General features: G+C 50.9%; 5 protein-coding genes across 5 annotated transcripts; 2 read left to right on the top strand and 3 right to left on the bottom strand.

The window, feature by feature from the left end:
* Positions 1-8: 8 nt before the first annotated feature.
* On the bottom strand, positions 9-1,974 carry N7539_004422 (cytochrome P450; the record flags this gene model as incomplete). Its single annotated transcript, XM_056934024.1, has 4 exons — positions 9-623; positions 718-1,102; positions 1,213-1,658; positions 1,771-1,974. 4 exons carry the CDS (start codon positions 1,972-1,974, stop codon positions 9-11), a joined length of 1,650 nt encoding a protein of 549 aa, XP_056791565.1.
* Positions 1,975-3,561: 1,587 nt separating this feature from the next.
* N7539_004421 (SDR family oxidoreductase) lies at positions 3,562-4,560 on the top strand (the record flags this gene model as incomplete). The annotated part of the gene is made up of 1 exon (XM_056934023.1): positions 3,562-4,560. The coding sequence occupies one exon, from the start codon at positions 3,562-3,564 to the stop codon at positions 4,558-4,560; it is 999 nt and encodes a 332-aa protein (XP_056791564.1).
* Positions 4,561-5,170: 610 nt separating this feature from the next.
* Positions 5,171-6,366, bottom strand: N7539_004420 (lipase/thioesterase family protein; the record flags this gene model as incomplete). Its single annotated transcript, XM_056934022.1, has 2 exons — positions 5,171-5,901; positions 6,021-6,366. The coding sequence occupies 2 exons, from the start codon at positions 6,364-6,366 to the stop codon at positions 5,171-5,173; spliced, it is 1,077 nt and encodes a 358-aa protein (XP_056791563.1).
* Positions 6,367-8,253: 1,887 nt separating this feature from the next.
* Positions 8,254-9,756, top strand: N7539_004419 (flavin-containing monooxygenase; the record flags this gene model as incomplete). Its single annotated transcript, XM_056934021.1, has 1 exon — positions 8,254-9,756. The coding sequence occupies one exon, from the start codon at positions 8,254-8,256 to the stop codon at positions 9,754-9,756; it is 1,503 nt and encodes a 500-aa protein (XP_056791562.1).
* A 437-nt stretch (positions 9,757-10,193) lies between these two features.
* Positions 10,194-11,591, bottom strand: N7539_004418 (serum paraoxonase/arylesterase family protein; the record flags this gene model as incomplete). Its single annotated transcript, XM_056934020.1, has 3 exons — positions 10,194-10,560; positions 10,589-11,184; positions 11,532-11,591. 3 exons carry the CDS (start codon positions 11,589-11,591, stop codon positions 10,194-10,196), a joined length of 1,023 nt encoding a protein of 340 aa, XP_056791561.1.
* Positions 11,592-17,287: the final 5,696 nt, after the last annotated feature.

Below are 17,287 nucleotides of genomic sequence, written 5' to 3'. Positions count from 1 at the left end.
CCCGTTCCTCACCACCCCTCAACCCTCCGCATCTTCAAATGCATCCCTTCAACCGGCTTCGTCGTAACCGCCCCCGCGATATGAATCTCCTGTTTAGGATCCTGCATCTCAAACGCAAACCTCCCCACCACTCCCGCCACCGCACACCTCAGTTCCGCCCTCGCGAAATCCTTCCCAATACACGCCCTCGGTCCATGCAAGAAGGTGATTTGCGCAAAATTCGTCGACGCACCGCCGTTGTTATTGGGAACCTGATTACCCATCTTGTCGGTGTCGATCCAGCGTTCGGGAACGAATTTCTCGCCGTCGGCGCCCCAGAATGTCGGGGCGCGATTGATGGCGTACGGGCAGAGAATGAGACGGGTGCCTCTTGGGACGTGCTTGCCGGCGACGGTGGTGTCGCGAATGGCTTCGCGGATGGTGACGGGCACGGTGGGGAAGAGGCGCAGGACTTCTTGACAGACCCCGTTGAGAAGGGGGAGGGATTCCAGATCGGTGTGGGTGACTGGAGAGTCGGCGGAAGGTATTCTGGACCGGATCTCAGCTCGAAGACGCGTTTGGACGTCTGGGTTGAGTGTGAGGAGGTAGCATGCCCAGGTCAATGCGGAAGCTGTTGTTTCATGCTACGATGGCGGGACATGTTAGCGTGATGTTTCTTTGGGATGCCCCTGCGGCGCCGAGATGAATATGGGATCAGCACGAGAGGAAAAGACTCACCCCAGCAGCGAGGAATGTCAACATTTGATCAACCAACTCGGTATCGGTAAAGTCACCACCCAACATCATTGTACCGAGAATGTCGGCCTCCAGATCCTCCGCCGAGGCCTTGGATACAGTCAACATCTCTCGCTTCTCACGGACAATATCATTGCAAAGATTTCGAAGGAACCCCGTCTCGGTATCAATCACATGGTTGAGACGCCAAGGTACACGTCGAGCGATCCACTGCGGTAGGGCAAAGTTCATGGCTAAAAAGGCCATTTTCTCCTTCGTCGGCTCCAGAATACGGAGGAAACTCTCTGCCACGGGGTTGTCACTGTTCTGCAGAGAGCGGAAATCTCGGCCCATGGCGGCGGGCCCAATGATGTCTAGAGTGAGACGGCTGTTTGTTGGAAGAAGTCAGAACGAAGTTCCTAGATCCTTCTCCCTTTCAATTGCGGCTCTCAGAGAGAGTCTGTCTCACAGCAAAGAGAGAAAAGACCTGACACATACCTTCCCCATACGCCCATTTCGAGCTTTCCAACCTCTTCTTTTGAAGTAGTTCCATCCATCGGATTCGTTCGAAGCTCCTTTTCCATTTCCACGAGAAGCTGGTTTGTTTTGTCCCACATCAGCGAATACATCGATCGGATATTCCTGATGTTGAATGCAGGCGTTAACGCCTTGCGCTGCCTCTTATGGGCGGCACCCTCGGACAGAATCAGACCAAATCCTAAAATTCGAGCCAGAAAGTTCCGCGCGCGCCAGGGCTTTTCGAAATCGTACGTATGAGTACTCATGATGTCAAGCAGAGCTTGATGATTCGTGGCGATCAGATAGCTCTGCCCGATTGTGTCGCGCAGGTGGATGAGACCTTCATTAGGAATGGTCTTCATCCAGTCTAAGGGCAAACGTCCACGAGGGGAATCAAAAATCATGTTTGCATGACTTCTGAGGCCCTGCAGTCGTTCACTGTCAGAAGCTCACTTCTTCGTCTTTTTCCAACTCCTGGCATTCCAGTCGCTTGTCGCCGAGGAGAAAGATGTATAAGGGCTCGCAAGAGTCACGTACCGGTACCGTTGGTAGGTGGCGCAGAGGATTCAAATAGAATGGCCAAATGACCAGGCTGTATAAGCCTTTGCCCAAGATGTTGACTGCCAGACTCCATAGGATGACCGTTTGGAATGTCTGCTCTACAAACACTGCACGCTGCAGAAAGTAGGCCTCAACAAGAGTGAACACCAACAAAGCTGGGAGACTATCTCCCGCTGCCATGGCTGAGCTTGCAACTACCCGACTGTTTCTCAAAGTCGGTGAATTTGATACAGATTTGGAAAAATTCGCCGACCGAATTTCCAATGTCGTGGCAGTAATGTGATTGCACGCTTGAAAGATGAAGAATGTCTCTTTGAAAACAAAAACAAAAGGAAAGCAGACTTGCAATCTGCTGCTGACAATAGAGCAAAACGACCACGAGGGCAGTGCTAAGGCCATGGCTTAATGAACCCAACACGACGATCTCAACTCCATTGATCGGCGGCTTGTGGTTCAAGACGCCTTGGGGTAGTCGGTCGGTCGACCTCGGCCCCCTTTCGTGCATGCCATTACATGAGCATGTCCAGTACTCCATTTAGTTAGTTCAGGCGTGCAGTGCATGCCACAGTCTCGAAATTTGTCGGCAGCTGGTATGAGCGCTGATCTTGAAGTTTCATAGTTCTGGCGATTGACGATCGCTTCGCTTCTTCGCGTTCCATGGGGATCGATGCTCACAGTTGAGAGGTCGTTTGTTCTCTCCCACTTGCTGTGATATCATTGTGGCTGCCCCAGATTCCCCGTCTTCGACATGCGGACTATGCCCAAAGAGGCGGAATCCATCCGACAATAGCGTCGAGCCGCTCGTCGAGACTCTCCAAGTTCGGGGAACTCTATTCATCCTTTCAAGGTGGTGAGTATGCATGAGTGATCGTTCGCTGAGCTGTGTCCAGCGAGATCCTGGAATGTCACGGTCCTATCAACAGATCTCGATTTATCGGCTCGCGTACCGAGGCGCTACTGACCTCTGAATGCAATCGAAAGAGTTGCTTGTAGGTGCAGCGAACTGTCTCAGAAAGGCGCCCGCATTCTGTGGGGAAGGAGCTCCAGTCAAGCTCCAAAGTTAAATCTCCTGAACTTCGTCGATGACCTCGCATATTCGTGCATGTGGACAAGATAGCCCCGGAGATATGCGAATCTCTCTACCATGACTTCACAAAGTACGATGATCCCGTCATGTCCCACGCAACTTCATCATATTCCGACTCGCCAGTCTTTCTCCCCCTACTGTTCGTGCCAGATTCGGTCTACACGGTCCGCTCACTCTCGAAACTGTTCATCGGCCAAAGTGGATCAACCCGACCGTGCATGCGTCGATCCCTATGTCAGTACCTGCGAACCCATGATACAGGACCTCGGCTGGTCGAGCAACCGAACGTAAAATGATCATTCTTTGAGGAACTTTGTCTCCGGCGGTGCACTCCACACGACCAGGCGCTCTCGTTTGCGAAGGTGGATCAACAAAGAGATGGACTGTGTTCCGTGGGCGCAATTATTGCATGGACGGAAGAAGACTGGAAGTGGTGGGTTCCCTTGAGAAAACCCTCCGTCTCTGTTGATGTTTCATAAAAGACTCCGACCGACTTGGTGCTGTACGACATCAACCTCTTTTCCTTGAGAGACTCAGCCGAGTAAACCGACCCGGTGTTAGACTTCTTAAGGTTGGGATAGAATCCGACCTTCAGTTCTCTCCCGCAATTTTCTCGTGTTTGATCTGAAACCCCTTGATTCTCAGTCTGTTCTTGAGCTTCAATATCAACCATCTTCATCATGGCGGGAATACTCAATCTCCTCCAAGAGTATACTCACACGGCGCTCATGCACGTTCCTGAGCCTGCACAAGCATACTTGCGTCACCCACTGGCCCAAAAGACACTGGGTATCCTCCTCGCCTTTGGCCTAGTTCGCAGCCTCAACAAGTCTCTCTCCCAATGGACACTCAACAACTGGACGCAAAGTCCTCCATGGGACTCGCAACGAGAACTCATCCTCCTCACTGGAGGCTGCAGCGGTATCGGCAAACAAGTGATGCAAAACCTGGCCCAAAAGGGCATCCGTGTAATCATTCTCGACATCAACGAGCCCACCTTCCCTCTCCCCGCCACAGTGAGCTTCTACAAAGCAGATATCACCTCGTCCGCCAACATCGCCGAGATCGCAAAGACCATCCGTGAAAAACACGGCGACCCAACCGTCCTCGTCAACAACGCTGGCGTAGGCCACGACGGCACCATCCTCGAAGAACCCGAATCCAAGATCAGGCAAACCTTCGAAGTCAACACCATCTCCCACTTCCTCATGGTAAAGGAGTTTCTGCCTGCCATGATCCACGCAAATCACGGCCACGTGGTGACCATCGCCTCCATGGCCTCATTTGTTGCCCTGGGCGAAATGGCTGACTACTGCTGTTCCAAAGCCAGTGCGCTGGCTTTCCATGAGTCGTTGAGACAGGAGCTCAAGTCCTGGTACAATGCGCCGGGGGTGCGCACTTCCGTGGTACATCCCATGTGGGTGCGGACGCCGATGATCAAGATGTTGACGGATCACGAATCGCATTTCCGGCAGCCGATCATGACGGTGGAGTTTGTGGCGGACGCGATTACGAAGCAGATCTTGTCGCAGAACAGTGGGCAGGTGATTCTGCCGCGGAGCCAGTCGGTGGCTAGTGCTGTGCGGGCGATGCCCACGTGGATGCAGGAGGGCGTGCGATCACTTGCATCGGGTTCATTGCGGGCTATGCGTGAAGTACAGCAGAAGGAGGCGTTGTGACCTGGTTGAGCCAGAGTACTGTACTAATTGTTAAGTGGATGACAAAGTATACTGGAATTTTACTCCGATGGAAGCGGATTCTCTTCCCACGTGTGGAACGGCCACGTGAGTCCTGTAGATGTATCGGCATCCAGCCAGCTTAATATGTCACCAGGATTCTAATTTCAGTGATGGATGAACTTATGTATTGTCATTGCACAAAATATTCCAGATTCCTAGACACCTTATTCATTCCCATCTATTGCCTGGCATTACAAATATACCTAACGGACCCTCAAAGCTCAGATCGTTCATAGTGAGCCTCGCATACCACGTCCATCAGGGCATACTGTGTACGTCTGCATCACCGATGGATGAATCCTTGATTCTAGATTCTGGGCTCCCCCATGTTGTACATCTCCTGGGCTTCCGGTTATGCAGAATGTAAGCTGTCCATCTACTCAAAGTCCTGGTCACGATATCATGCCAACTGTAAAATTTCATGTCTCAGGGTGTCAGAGAATCTACAACTAACTACAGCAAACACTATGTACAGTCAGGATGAAGGTACTGCTTATCAGAGTAAGCTCCCAACCCTTACGATGATCCCTACAAAATCTCAATCTCTAATCTATTGAGCTAACTCCCTCAACCAGGACTTCATCTTCTTTCCCTGCTCCGTCTCCTCCGTGCTCCCCAACTCCAAATTATACACCGGCGCAACATGACACTCCCGATGACCCACGAACATTTCCACGTCCGCGAACCCCTTCTGCACCTTTTCTGCAAACTCCTGAATAATCGGCAACATGATCTCATTTCCCCCTCCCGTAATCAACATCTTCGACACGGGGAACGTCTTGAACCAATCTGTCGGCGCATGGTAGCAATCAGTATAGTTATCCCGCTGCGCATCGCCTAGGTATGCGGAGCTCCACGGACCCGCCACGGCCGTAGTAATCAAGTCGCCGCCATGATAGATCATACGCTCCGGTGGGAACTCGGTATCCAGAAGAGTCCAGGGTGCGATCATGGTTGCGCCGGAAAATTTGTGTCCGTTCAGATCGAGCGGCTCGATCTGAGGGTGTGGGTGAGCGGCATGAGATAGAACACCACACACGAGATTGCCGCCGGCCGAGTCACCGCCGAGGAAGACGGTTGATGGATCATGCTTGAGGTCCGAGATGATGTAGCGTGCTGCTGCAACGGCTTGGCGCAGTTGCGTAGGGTATGTTGCAATGGGAGCTAGGGTGTACTCCAGGCTGAAGATGGCGACCTCTTTGCCTGCGCGCTTCATGTCGTCAATGACTTGGGCGTAGAACTTGTAGTATCCTAAGTTTGCTGGTAGGCTGAAGCCACCTCCTAAAACACGACAAAGCGTCCATGTCAGTGATATCTTCATCTTTGCTTCTCGGCTCTCTGTACTCAAGAGACACGCTTCTCACCGCGGGACCGGATTGAACGCGTCACTCGCAACGTACCATGATACCAAATCAAAATGTTTTTCGCATCAGGCTCGCCCACCCAGTGACCCATTGCGCCATGGCCCAAATTTACAGATCGGGGTGTCACACCGGCCTTTTTCGCGTAGGCTTTGTAAATATCGTTGCTCGAGGGCAGAACTGCTTGCATCTGTTTCGGCGACAACCTGGCAGTAGCCTGGCGAGAAATCGCATAGCCAAAATGGAGGGCTAGAGTTTTGGCTTCACGTTCGCTACGCCAGAGACCAGTAAAGAGCGAAAAAGTCGCGCCAACAAAGATGGAGACGAGCGCAGGAAGAAAGTCGAGCTTCTCGGCGAGCGAGAGGCTCGGATTCGTCGTCGCCATGACGTGGTGGAATAAACTGAGATTGCTTGTCAGCGTGGAAGGGTACAATGGAAGTTATTCCGTCCTGTGGCCCTTTGGAGATTGAACAAGTGACTGGCAATCCCACTAATTATCGGTACTCACATCACGGAGTTCACGACGCTAAAGTATTTTCTCACAACCCAAGCCGTCCAGCAAGGACCCGTTTTCTCCAAGCCCGGTTGGTCCCTTTCTCAACTTCTTCCCACTGCTCCCGAGCTCCAAGCTCTCACCCCCCGCGCGCCTGATTGTCAACGTCCCCGCGATCAACAAGCTTCGCTTCATCCGCGGCTCTCCTGAAGCTCCCCGCTTGCTGGCGACGATCCACGGTTGATAGGCAACGTGGTGGGGACTCGTGGGGATCCTCCAAATGCACGAGGAGCAGAGCCTTTTCCCTTTCAGGCAGTAACCGTCCGCGTAAGAGTGGAGAAGCGGCCTCGGAGCCGCTGTAGCCCAGTCCCGAGAATGCGATAGCTTAACACTCGCAAGGGTGACCTGAAGGGGCAACGATCGGAGCCATGCTTCGGCATTGAAGAAGCCTCACGCTATGAGATCATCAAACCTCCCAGCGGTCGTGAAGCGGTACTGATCGATGTCATCTGCTTGATGGTTTATTGTACTCGCTTAGCCGAGGCGAACCATGTCCGTGGTTTCGAGGTAACTCGCGCGTCTGGGTGGAACCACAATCATGGACGGCTGCCACTGCTATACAGGTTGCGAATACTCACTTCGGCCCTCGGGTGCAGAACAAAGAGAACAACTGCAGGATCAGAAACTGTCAAGATGTAAAACATGAGAAAGCGTTGATCTGGAAAGGCATCACATTGTGCAAGTGGATCCCGTGCTAAAGCCACACGCGTACGTAGTTAGTGTAATTTGGTGGCAGTGTCTGTTTTCAAATGAGAGCTCCCGAGACTCGCCATGTTTTGGTCACTGAGCGGGATGCAAGCAATGGATTCTAAACACAACTGCTCTGCACGTCAGGTTATGTTGGTGCAAAGTATGAAGAGGAGACTTCGTGCTGTAGCTTCAAGACGATGAAATTCGAGCGATTGATACGGTCACAAGACCTCACATGACCGTCATGACCTTGGACCATTCACCCTTGATCCGTCAACCACCGAGTTTATGCATATGGCGTTCAGCCTCGGATACATTGGATGAAACATGCTGCTACCTAGAATCCTGCCAATATCATCCGATTCATGTCACAATTGACAATCATCTCCCGTGGAGCGCATGATTGCAGGATGAGGCTGTGTCCCCACTCCTTGCCGCATTTACTGTCAGCAAGCTTGACGTTTCTTTGTTCTTCTGGGGTCTCTTGGTGATCAAACAGGAGTTCACAGGTCGGACCATTCCCATGGTTTAAAGTTTCGGTTCTCCAGTCTCGACATCCGAATTTAGGGAGATGCGATCGAAGTCTTCTTTGAGAGGGGGAGAATACTCCATCCGGTGCTATCTCTCCGAAGACCTCTTGTTCTAGCTGGGACTTCCAAAACCTTCCGCAGCAGCCTCATTCCCACTGGCAATCGTAGCTACACGTATCTGCCAGGGCAGTGCCGTCGACAATAGACCGCGCGATTCCCCGTTGATCCACCGCCGATCGCCCGATCTACACCGCGAGATCCGAGGCATGTGAGTTGAAAAGAACAGGTCAGAGATCTCTTTCCCTCTTCATCCATCATCGACCTCTTTATCGGGTGTGTTCTTGTTGATTTTGAATGTGGATGTTTTGCATTGTGGTCCGGTTATCTTATTTTCATATACCACTTAGCTCTCCCCGAATCTCTCGTCTCAATTACTCCATCTCCCCTCGTCTTTTTCGTCACGCGAATCGTTCCCGCAACACCTTGAATTCACCGAATCATGAACGGCCACGCCAAGGTTCAGTCGGAACACCAGTTCGACGTCATCGTCGTTGGCGCTGGTATCTCCGGCATCAATGCCGCCTACCGAGTGCAAGATGAGTTGCCAGGGTTGAGTTACGCGATTCTAGAAGCCCGCCATGACTTGGGCGGGACATGGGATCTCTTCAAATACCCGGGAATCCGCTCTGACTCGGATCTATTCACATTCGGCTTTGCTTTCAACCCCTGGAGCCGCAACAACCCCATCGCCGAGGGCGCAGCGATTAAATCATACATTGCAGACACGGCGCAAAAATTCGGCATCGACCAGCATATCCTTTACAAGCACCGATTGACCGCCGCCGACTGGTCCACTCAAGACCATGTTTGGAACTTGGTGGTCGATGCCGATGGCAAGGAGCGGAAATACACAGCTCGATTTGTGATCTTTGGTACAGGCTACTACAATTACAGTCAGCCACTTGATGTGCAAATCCCTGGCATTGAAAAGTTCAACGGCCAAGTCATTCATCCGCAATTTTGGCCAGAAGACCTCGACTACAAGGACAAGAAAGTTGTGGTTATCGGTTCCGGCGCAACTGCCATTACTCTGATTCCCAATCTGGCCGACAAAGCCGCCCGTGTTACGATGCTGCAGCGCAGTCCAACATACATCCTCTCCCTGCCCAATCGCTCCAGCAAATGGCTCTCCTACGTGCTACCTACAGCTACATTTCATCGCGTTCAGCGTGCAATCGCGATCATCACGACACGCATTTTCTTCCTCTTCTGCCAAAAATACCCAAATTTTTCGCGATGGATCCTGAAAAAGAGCGTCTGCTCGCAATTACCCGATCACATTCCTTATGAGCCTCACTTTGCCCCACGATATAACCCCTGGGACCAACGGTTGTGCGTCTGCCCGGACGGTGATTTTTTCAAAAGTCTCCGCGCCGGCAAAGCCGACGTCCGCACCGACACCATCAAGACTGTCACCAGCAACGGAATCGCCTTGAACAGCGGTGAAACACTCGATGCCGACATCATCGTCACCGCCACGGGATTAAAACTCCAATTAGCCGGCGGTGCTCAGATCTCCGTCGACGGGGAGAAGTACGATCCAGGCTCCAAATACATGTGGAACGGTGTCATGTTGCAAGATCTCCCCAACGCCTCTTTCATCATCGGATACACAAACGCATCATGGACACTTGGGTCCGATGCGACCGCACAATTTGTCACCCGCTTACTCAAATTCCTCGAAAAGCGCAAACTGATCGCGGCGACACCACGGCTCAAGTCCGATGAGGCAAAAAATCTCGAGGAGCGACCTTTGTTGAATCTGAGCTCGACCTATATCACAGTTGCGTCGAGGACTTTGCCTCGCGCGGGTGACAAGGGGCCCTGGCAGCCGCGAGATCATTATCACAAGGATATCAAGTTCGCGTTGAAGGGCGATTTGAGTGAGGGGATGGAGTTTGTTGCTGGGCCGAGTTTGCAATTGCGACCAGATATGAATTAGAGAGAGAGAGAGAGAGGAAGATTTCATGGACAAATGTTGGTGATCGAAGGTCATTTGAGGAGATACACACCCTAATTAGTGTCTTGAATGTATAAACGAACTTTAACTTCATCTGAAAATATGCTAAGCATTTTCGGTACTCATGCCATCAACCGGATGGGACGGGAGATATTCAAACCGCTGGTTTGCCCGTTAATCATTCTGTCAAGACACTGGCCTCGATTATTGAAGTTGCGTACAATAAATGCAGGCCTCATTGAGGTGTGTCGAGTCTCATGGCATTTCGGAAGCCAATTTCCATATGATAGGGACCATGAAGAAACAAACTGCAACAAGTGGTCAAGTTGGCGATCATAGACTTAAAATGGACTAATGAGTATGGGTATCCGGGCTCACTGGTAACTGGACAGTGGAAGGCAGCAAGCTCCAAAAAAAAATCAAGGTTTAATCCGAGAGACCACGACGCCGTGGCCTAATGGACCGGTCACGAAGAGGTTTGCTTGCTTTTTTCCCTTGTTCATATCCGGGTCAATTGCGACCAGAACTGCTGTGCTGGCGGTTCGAAGAATATGGCCGTCGTCCTGGAAGATTACCTTTTGCGTCCAATGGTCTTTGGACTTGTCTTTGGAGTTGGTGTCACCTCTGGGCTGGACCAGCATGACCATTACGAGATCGAGTCCATTCGGGAAGGCGATGGCCTGGGCCAGGGACGCAAGTACATACCCGCTGGCATCTCTGCCGGTCTTGGCCACGTAGGGATCGGCAAAGTAAGAGGGATTGTCCAGGGTACAGGGGAGTTGGATCCTCTCGTGGATCTTGAGCGTGGGTTTACGCTGCTGGTCGACTTCGGCCAGGAGAAGCTGGCCGATGGCGGTGCCGGCCGATCATGATTTCGGACGGGGTCTTGCCGTGGCCCAGACCGTTGTTGTTGTGGATTCCTTTGTTCGCGAGGGTTCCGACCACACCGGCTGTGTCGTCGACATCACCGCCGGACTTGAGGGTCTGAGTGAAGGGATCCGTGATCTTCAGGTGGATCAGGTCAGTCGGGGCGGTCTTGCCGTAGGCCAGGTCCTCGATGAGTCGCATCACGCCATCGCGATAGAAATGGTCGTTGGTGACGTAAATCTCGTGGAGGGTGTGGAAGTAGACGTCGTTGGGGGTTCGGATGAGTGGATGCCAGATGGAGCGCAGGTGAGTTGCTTCGGTGGAGCCGAGTTTGTGGTGAAAGATCTCCAGGCGCGAGCGGGCTTGGGGGATCTGCGCCGGATTGGGACGAGTGGCAGATGCGTAGAAGGCTGGGTTGGGCAGATGATTGACTGCCACGATGTAAATAGAGCTCGGATCCTCGGGTGGTGTGTAGATGTCGATTCCATGGGTGTTGAAGGGTCCTTTGAAGTTACGCGACGTCAGGCGTGTGGCAGTCAGGGTCTATGTATGGATGGCTTTGTAAGTGATCGCGCTTCGGGTTCAAGGACAAGGTCGGTAGGAAGCTACATTGGCATCAATCGCGATAATGGTTCCTTGGCCGATGGACTCCGGCTCGTTCCAGTTGGTCAATCTGTTTGCAGTTTGGTCAGCATGTATAGGGTAAAGAGGGAGGATAGTCGGACGCACGGAGGATACTATGTCTTCCTAGTCTTGTCATCACCCTCGGACGCACCGAACAACTGATGCGACGGGGCATGATAGTGCAAGTCTTCGGTGAACAAGGTATTTGAAATGACCTTTGTGTCTTCACCATGCAGATTCTAAAATGATCCAAATATTCGACTGACACCCAGGACCTTGATTCGAAGAGTCAGTGGCTTGAATGGCGCCAGGAGTACAGACGCCATGACGATGATGACTGATCCGAGAATGAAGAGCCGGGAATAATGGTTGGGCATGAGGATCGAATGTCCAAAATCGAGTGCAGCCAAAGCAAGCCGTACCAATTCATAGAGTATTTATATCGAGGGGTGACTTGTGACTCGGGCTGACATGGTTGGCGAGGAAAGTTCCTCGTTGCTTGATGCTTCACCCTGGTCATTTTGGTCGGCCCCGGTTGTTGTTGTTGTGATTGTCAAGATGAATCGGGTTATCAATCGCCCCGTCGGGGTCTGGCAACCCACCCGTCAGCCCATCTGCGCTTCGGGGCGACCAGCCGAGCCCCGAGAGATGCTTGAGGTGTCTCGGCCCCGCTATTGAGTGGTCGGAACGAAAAGAGATGGATTCTTCGAAGACTGTGAACTACTCGAGGGGCCATAGCTACTCGGTCGGGGTCACGTGTTTATCTGATCGTGTATCACGTATGTGGGACGCGGTCCCGCGTTAATGCCCCCTGCAAAAAATGCCATCGTCCTCGATCGGTATCCCTCGTTAGATATATTAAGAAGAATCTAGTATATAGAGCGTTAAGTAATAAAGAGTATTAAGTAATAAAGAGTAGATAATGTAGGGAGAAGAGTAGATAATTTAGCGAACCGAATTAATCCTTCCGCGAATTCGTCTTCGATTAAGTCTAGGATATCCTACGGAATCAAGAGTCAGAGTTGTTACTCACCCATGCCTATATTGACTTACTCCGTAACCGTTGAGATATCTTTCCCCCCTCGCATCTCTATCTAATCATTACCGTCTCTTCACGTAGCCTGTATTCGACCCAGTCCTCCCTCGGGCTATTCCCGTTTGGGGGATTGTCCTTACATTACCGATATTACGAGAGGGGACTATGTAGCTACTCGGTCGGGGTCACGTGTGCATCTGATAGTGTATCACGTGTATGTGACGCGGACCGCGTCACCCGCGACCTATTCTGCCGGACGTTGGAAGGGTGGCCACCGCCTGCGGCAGAATGGCCAAGATAAATCCAGGAAGAGACCGTGTCTCTTTCTTTCCCCAAGATTGTCGTAGACACCATGTCGGGCTAGTGCAATTGAATCAATTCCGTTACAGCCCTTGACAGTCATCAGCTATTCCCGAATCCGTAGCTCTATTTGTGTGTGGCACGGACTGCATCGTTCGATCGTTGAAATGTATTCTGTTGCTGAGAATATCTCTATTCACACGTAACAAGTGCACAGTGAACTCCCCGCTGAAAAAGAAGATCTGAAATGAGCGTATTGGCTAAAATGAGTTAGTTGACGAGGTTGAATAACATAGGCTGGTGCTACTTACATGAGCCATTCTATGCTCCGAACCTTCAAGTCACAGGCAGCCACTGACGCTCATGCGCAAGGCTCCTTGACCTTGTACTTGATCAGTAGCCAGTTCATAGGAATTGCCGTCCAGTGGCCCAAGAACATTCCGACCTGAAGAGAGCGTCCATTAGCATTGGCGTTATCCACAAGATTATGCGCACAAATACCTGCATCATCCACCAATAAACTACATTGTTCATCTCAAGTCCATAGTTCCAGATAACAATTTGGTATATCGCCATCCATCCGTAGAGGCCGACCTGAAATGACGTCAAAGACAAAAAGTCCGCCTTCAATGAGCGCCAGATTGTGACTGGACCATATTCTCCTGACATAGGAGCGATAGAGAAATACTGGAAAAAAACGCCAAATAGAAGAGCAAAGCCGTAGTCTGCCGTAGAAGTTAGCTCAGAAGACTTTATTGAACGGGGCACCTTAGAGGGGGGTTTAACAAACCGACTAGGAATGAGACCCACAGGTGGTGTCCATTAATAGTTGCATTGGTGCCATAAACAAGCCACTCTCCTACAATATCACCAAGAAGACATCCAGCACCGCAATGGCATACTGCGACCGTCACGGTTGCAAACATCGGTCTCGATGAACCCGCGCTATGGCAATGGCTATGCTGCATTTTCTCATGATCGCCGCCCTCCCCTTCATGAGCATAGGTTTTATCTGCCCTGCAATTTGAAAATGTTTAACTCGGTTAGAGCATCTGCGTGGCCCATCCTTGAAGGGAGATACGTACTGGGTGTGGCCCTGTTTCCCATCTGATGCGGGTCCTGTCGAAGGTAGCGGAGGTCGACCATAGTTATGTATGTCCAGATTGTTATAGGCGCAAGGTACAGAGCGTTCAGTACGTAGACAGGGATCCTGACGATACACGATCAGCTCAAGTTGTGTATACACCACGGACACAACCAACCACCAACTTACATGATTACCATCATCGACCGTCAGCCGCGTCGGTACAAGATATCCAGCCCGATGGCCAAAGAACTTAACAATTCAAGGCCAATGAAAATAGTCCCCAGAATGACCAGCGATAGCGGAGGATTGTATGACGTCATGTTGCTATTTTACGGAGTATAGCGGCCACTGTTCACCAAATTGTATAGCGTGGGGAGAGAGAAAGACATGCGCGACGGGCAGCACCCATATTTAATCCTAATGCTGCATTGCATGATGTCATATTACTCGGTCATTGATATCCTGATATTGGGGCCTGAAATCTCCCCCCAGATGCTTTCATTCCAGATTTCCAACTAAGCTTTCAAAGCGTAGTCCGTGCGAACGTAAAAACGCCAAAATCGCGCAAGGTCATTCTTACCGCGATATCTTCTTTGCGAAGCCCCTTTTCGTACTGAGCCTCCGCAGCCGTTGAGCACTTTGCCATGTTCGTCATTTCAGAGAGGAACCATGCGGTGCACTCCCGGTTTGGAAATTCGTCTTCTTCCTATTATATGATAAAACTCCTGATAGGTTAACAGCCTCGGAAAAAGAAGTCATGCGTAAAGAAATCGATAACTGCAGGACAATTACGGAGGTCTTTGGTCGCGCTCTTGCTAGCAGAGTATTCATTTAGATGATCAATCCAGTAGAGAGAATCGTATTCTATTGCGGCTCCAGGCCCGGGTTCTGGCTGAGTGAGCTGATTGATCGAATATCCAGGATGGACCAGATTGTAAATGTCAAGTTGCTGTGTCCTGGACATGGCTCGCAATGCTTTCGAGGGGAATAGTGCGCCTTTTCTACTCCGTCGGGAAAGATCCTTTCTGAAGGAGAAAGTATTGGGCTGTCTGATGGAACAAGGAACGATTGTGCTTACAGAAGACCCTCAGCTCTTTGCATGCTAAGTCTCCATTCTTCTCCAAGTATTTCTGCATCACTCGCCGGCGCTCGTGACAACCCGACTCCCTACCTCAACCCCCGCCAAATAAAAGTCCAACTGCACGTCCATTGCGGGCCGAGCCCTTCCGCAACGTGTGTAAGAAGAGCTCCTTGTAGAAGGCCTGTCGATAAGTACGGGTAATAGCTAATTCCGATTTAAAATTTTTAAGCTTCATGCTAGATAGTTTATGGTTCGATTTCTATGAAAGCTCGTCTAGGATTCTGCGAATATTGAAAATCCCCGTACTTTCCTTAGGACTACCTATCCTTTGGGCGAAAAATAAGTTCGCAACTAGTTGTTCAGTTAGAGTAGTGGACTTCAGTAAGCGGGGATTCTTGCTAGTTAACTAGTCAGTTATTAGATGTTCGTATGGCATGTGAATGTGATACTGCCGTCTCAACACAGTCCATAGCCTAGATAGAATCTCTCCTAGCCAGTCAATCTGATTCTCATCCCTCTCAGACATGGGTGATGCTGGACCTATTGTAGCCACCTCCCAACGCTACTCAGTAACTCACAGTAACCAGCAGGCACCACGTAACACGACGCTGTGATTGTGACGGGCCAGAGCTTGGTGGTAAACCATGTGCCATGGCCTTCGGATACCGTCTTGGCAGAATGATTATGAGCGATTCCATGATCCATGACGAGGGTCTAGAGAATTCTGTCCAAAACGGGATCGACCCTCTTAAGGACCGCGACCGACTCCTGTCTCTTCTTCTTCTTTCTTTCCTCAAGATAGCTGTAGAGTGTAAACAGTATGTTAGCCTAGTACAATTGAATCAAGTCCGCTACAGCCCTTCACAGTGATAGTACTTTTTCTAGAATAATAGCTTGATTCAAGTAGCCTTCTCTAAGAAACTCTAGTATCTAGTGGGTAAAGTTACTCTGAGTTGGTTATGAGATTATAAGCTTAGTCTCTTGATGGTTAGTCTATTTAGGTTTATTAGATTAGTTCTAGTATAAAGAATCTAACAGAAATCTTATCTCAATTACGAGTGAAGTTCCGGATCGTAGGTTAGATAACCTATGAGCTAGGCAGCGTATCCACGTCTACCATAGGGTCTGGATTCAAAGACTGAATTTTGGAGTCTTCGTACAGATTCCACGATGACTACGATATATACACATAGAGGTTTTGTATACCCAGTCCCTAAATCTCTGTAGTACTCCTAAAGTTCCGACCCTCGGACGATGCGGGGGCCGATTCAACCGTGAATCGTATCCCGTTGTCATGTGTAGTCTGCGCCGTGACACTTTGCGACCGATGTCAGGGACACGGAGACGGATGAAGTAGATGTCGCCGTCGTAGATACCCTTTCCCGTCCTGTAAGCCTCCCCGGCCGCGCACCGCATCTCCGGAGCCATCCATACACGGAACCGGATCCCCCCCCCCCCCCCCCCCCACTATAGTAGGTACCCGCACCCGCACGAACGATAAAGTTATCTCGAAACTGGATTTCTCTCAAGATCGGAGCCGGCCCTAAGGCCCGAGCATCTGTGCACCCAAGACGAGATCAGGCGAGATCTCTTCTATCGTTCGCCTCAAGAACCTCCAGCCGCCACTTGGTCACGAGCCTCACAAGCGCAGTGCGTAATTAAGGATACTTGTTCGCACGTGCGCCGTAATTCATGTGTCCATATAGCTGAATTGAAGGCCACTCACGGGCTTGGCAGGCAGGTTGAGGTAGCCCCAGGTAAGTGCCGAGTAACCCGGTCGCATTCCGCGTGGAGATCGAAATCGAAACTTTCACATGATGTCACCTATGAACCAAGATAGATCCAAGTTTAACCTTAGATCGTCGAGTGGAGGAAAACAAAAAGAGGGAAAGGGTCAGGGTGAAATTGGTGCTATTGTTCAACGTAGAGGAGCTTGTGGGGGGGGGGGGGGTCCGTCATACAGTACATCACCATCAGGACAGAGTTAGGAGAAGTCCTGTAGTACTCTAGTCCGTCGTGCAGTGTAGTGTATCGTTGGTGGATTCACAGAGCAGTGGTGGTACGTGCTATGTCACGGATGTCACCGATGCAGGGAGGGATGCAAGTCCATATTCAGTCAGGGTACCCTGGTACAGTAGCTGCTCTGGGCTTGATGCCATCTCGGCAATGTTCACTTACTTCTCGCCCGTCCGGAAATCTAGCCAATTATCATCGCAGTCAAACGATCCGGTAAATTGTTCAGACGGACTGGTTCAAGACGGCGATCTCGGGGTTGGATCATTCCAGCTGTAGCTTGACTGAGGCTGATCTGGACTGATCGGTCCTGGAACAGTGGGTTCGGTTCGTTCACTGGGTTTCAGGGTTGAAGCTTGCGAACTGCGGAGAAAGTCTTGAATTGAAATTTTTTTTAAAAAAAAATTAATTGAATCCGCGCATCCCACGTCACAATTGTCTAATGCCCCCCCCCCCCCCTTGTCTGCATCCCTTGAGCCTGGAGGAACAGTGCTGTGGGTTCGCC

This window comes from Penicillium diatomitis, assembly GCF_028827545.1.
Source record: "Penicillium diatomitis strain IBT 30728 chromosome Unknown utg000004l_segment0_segment0, whole genome shotgun sequence".
Lineage (NCBI taxonomy): Eukaryota > Fungi > Ascomycota > Eurotiomycetes > Eurotiales > Aspergillaceae > Penicillium > Penicillium diatomitis.
Note: the sequence above shows the minus strand (reverse complement) of the source record. Positions and strands in the feature narration are given on the sequence as shown.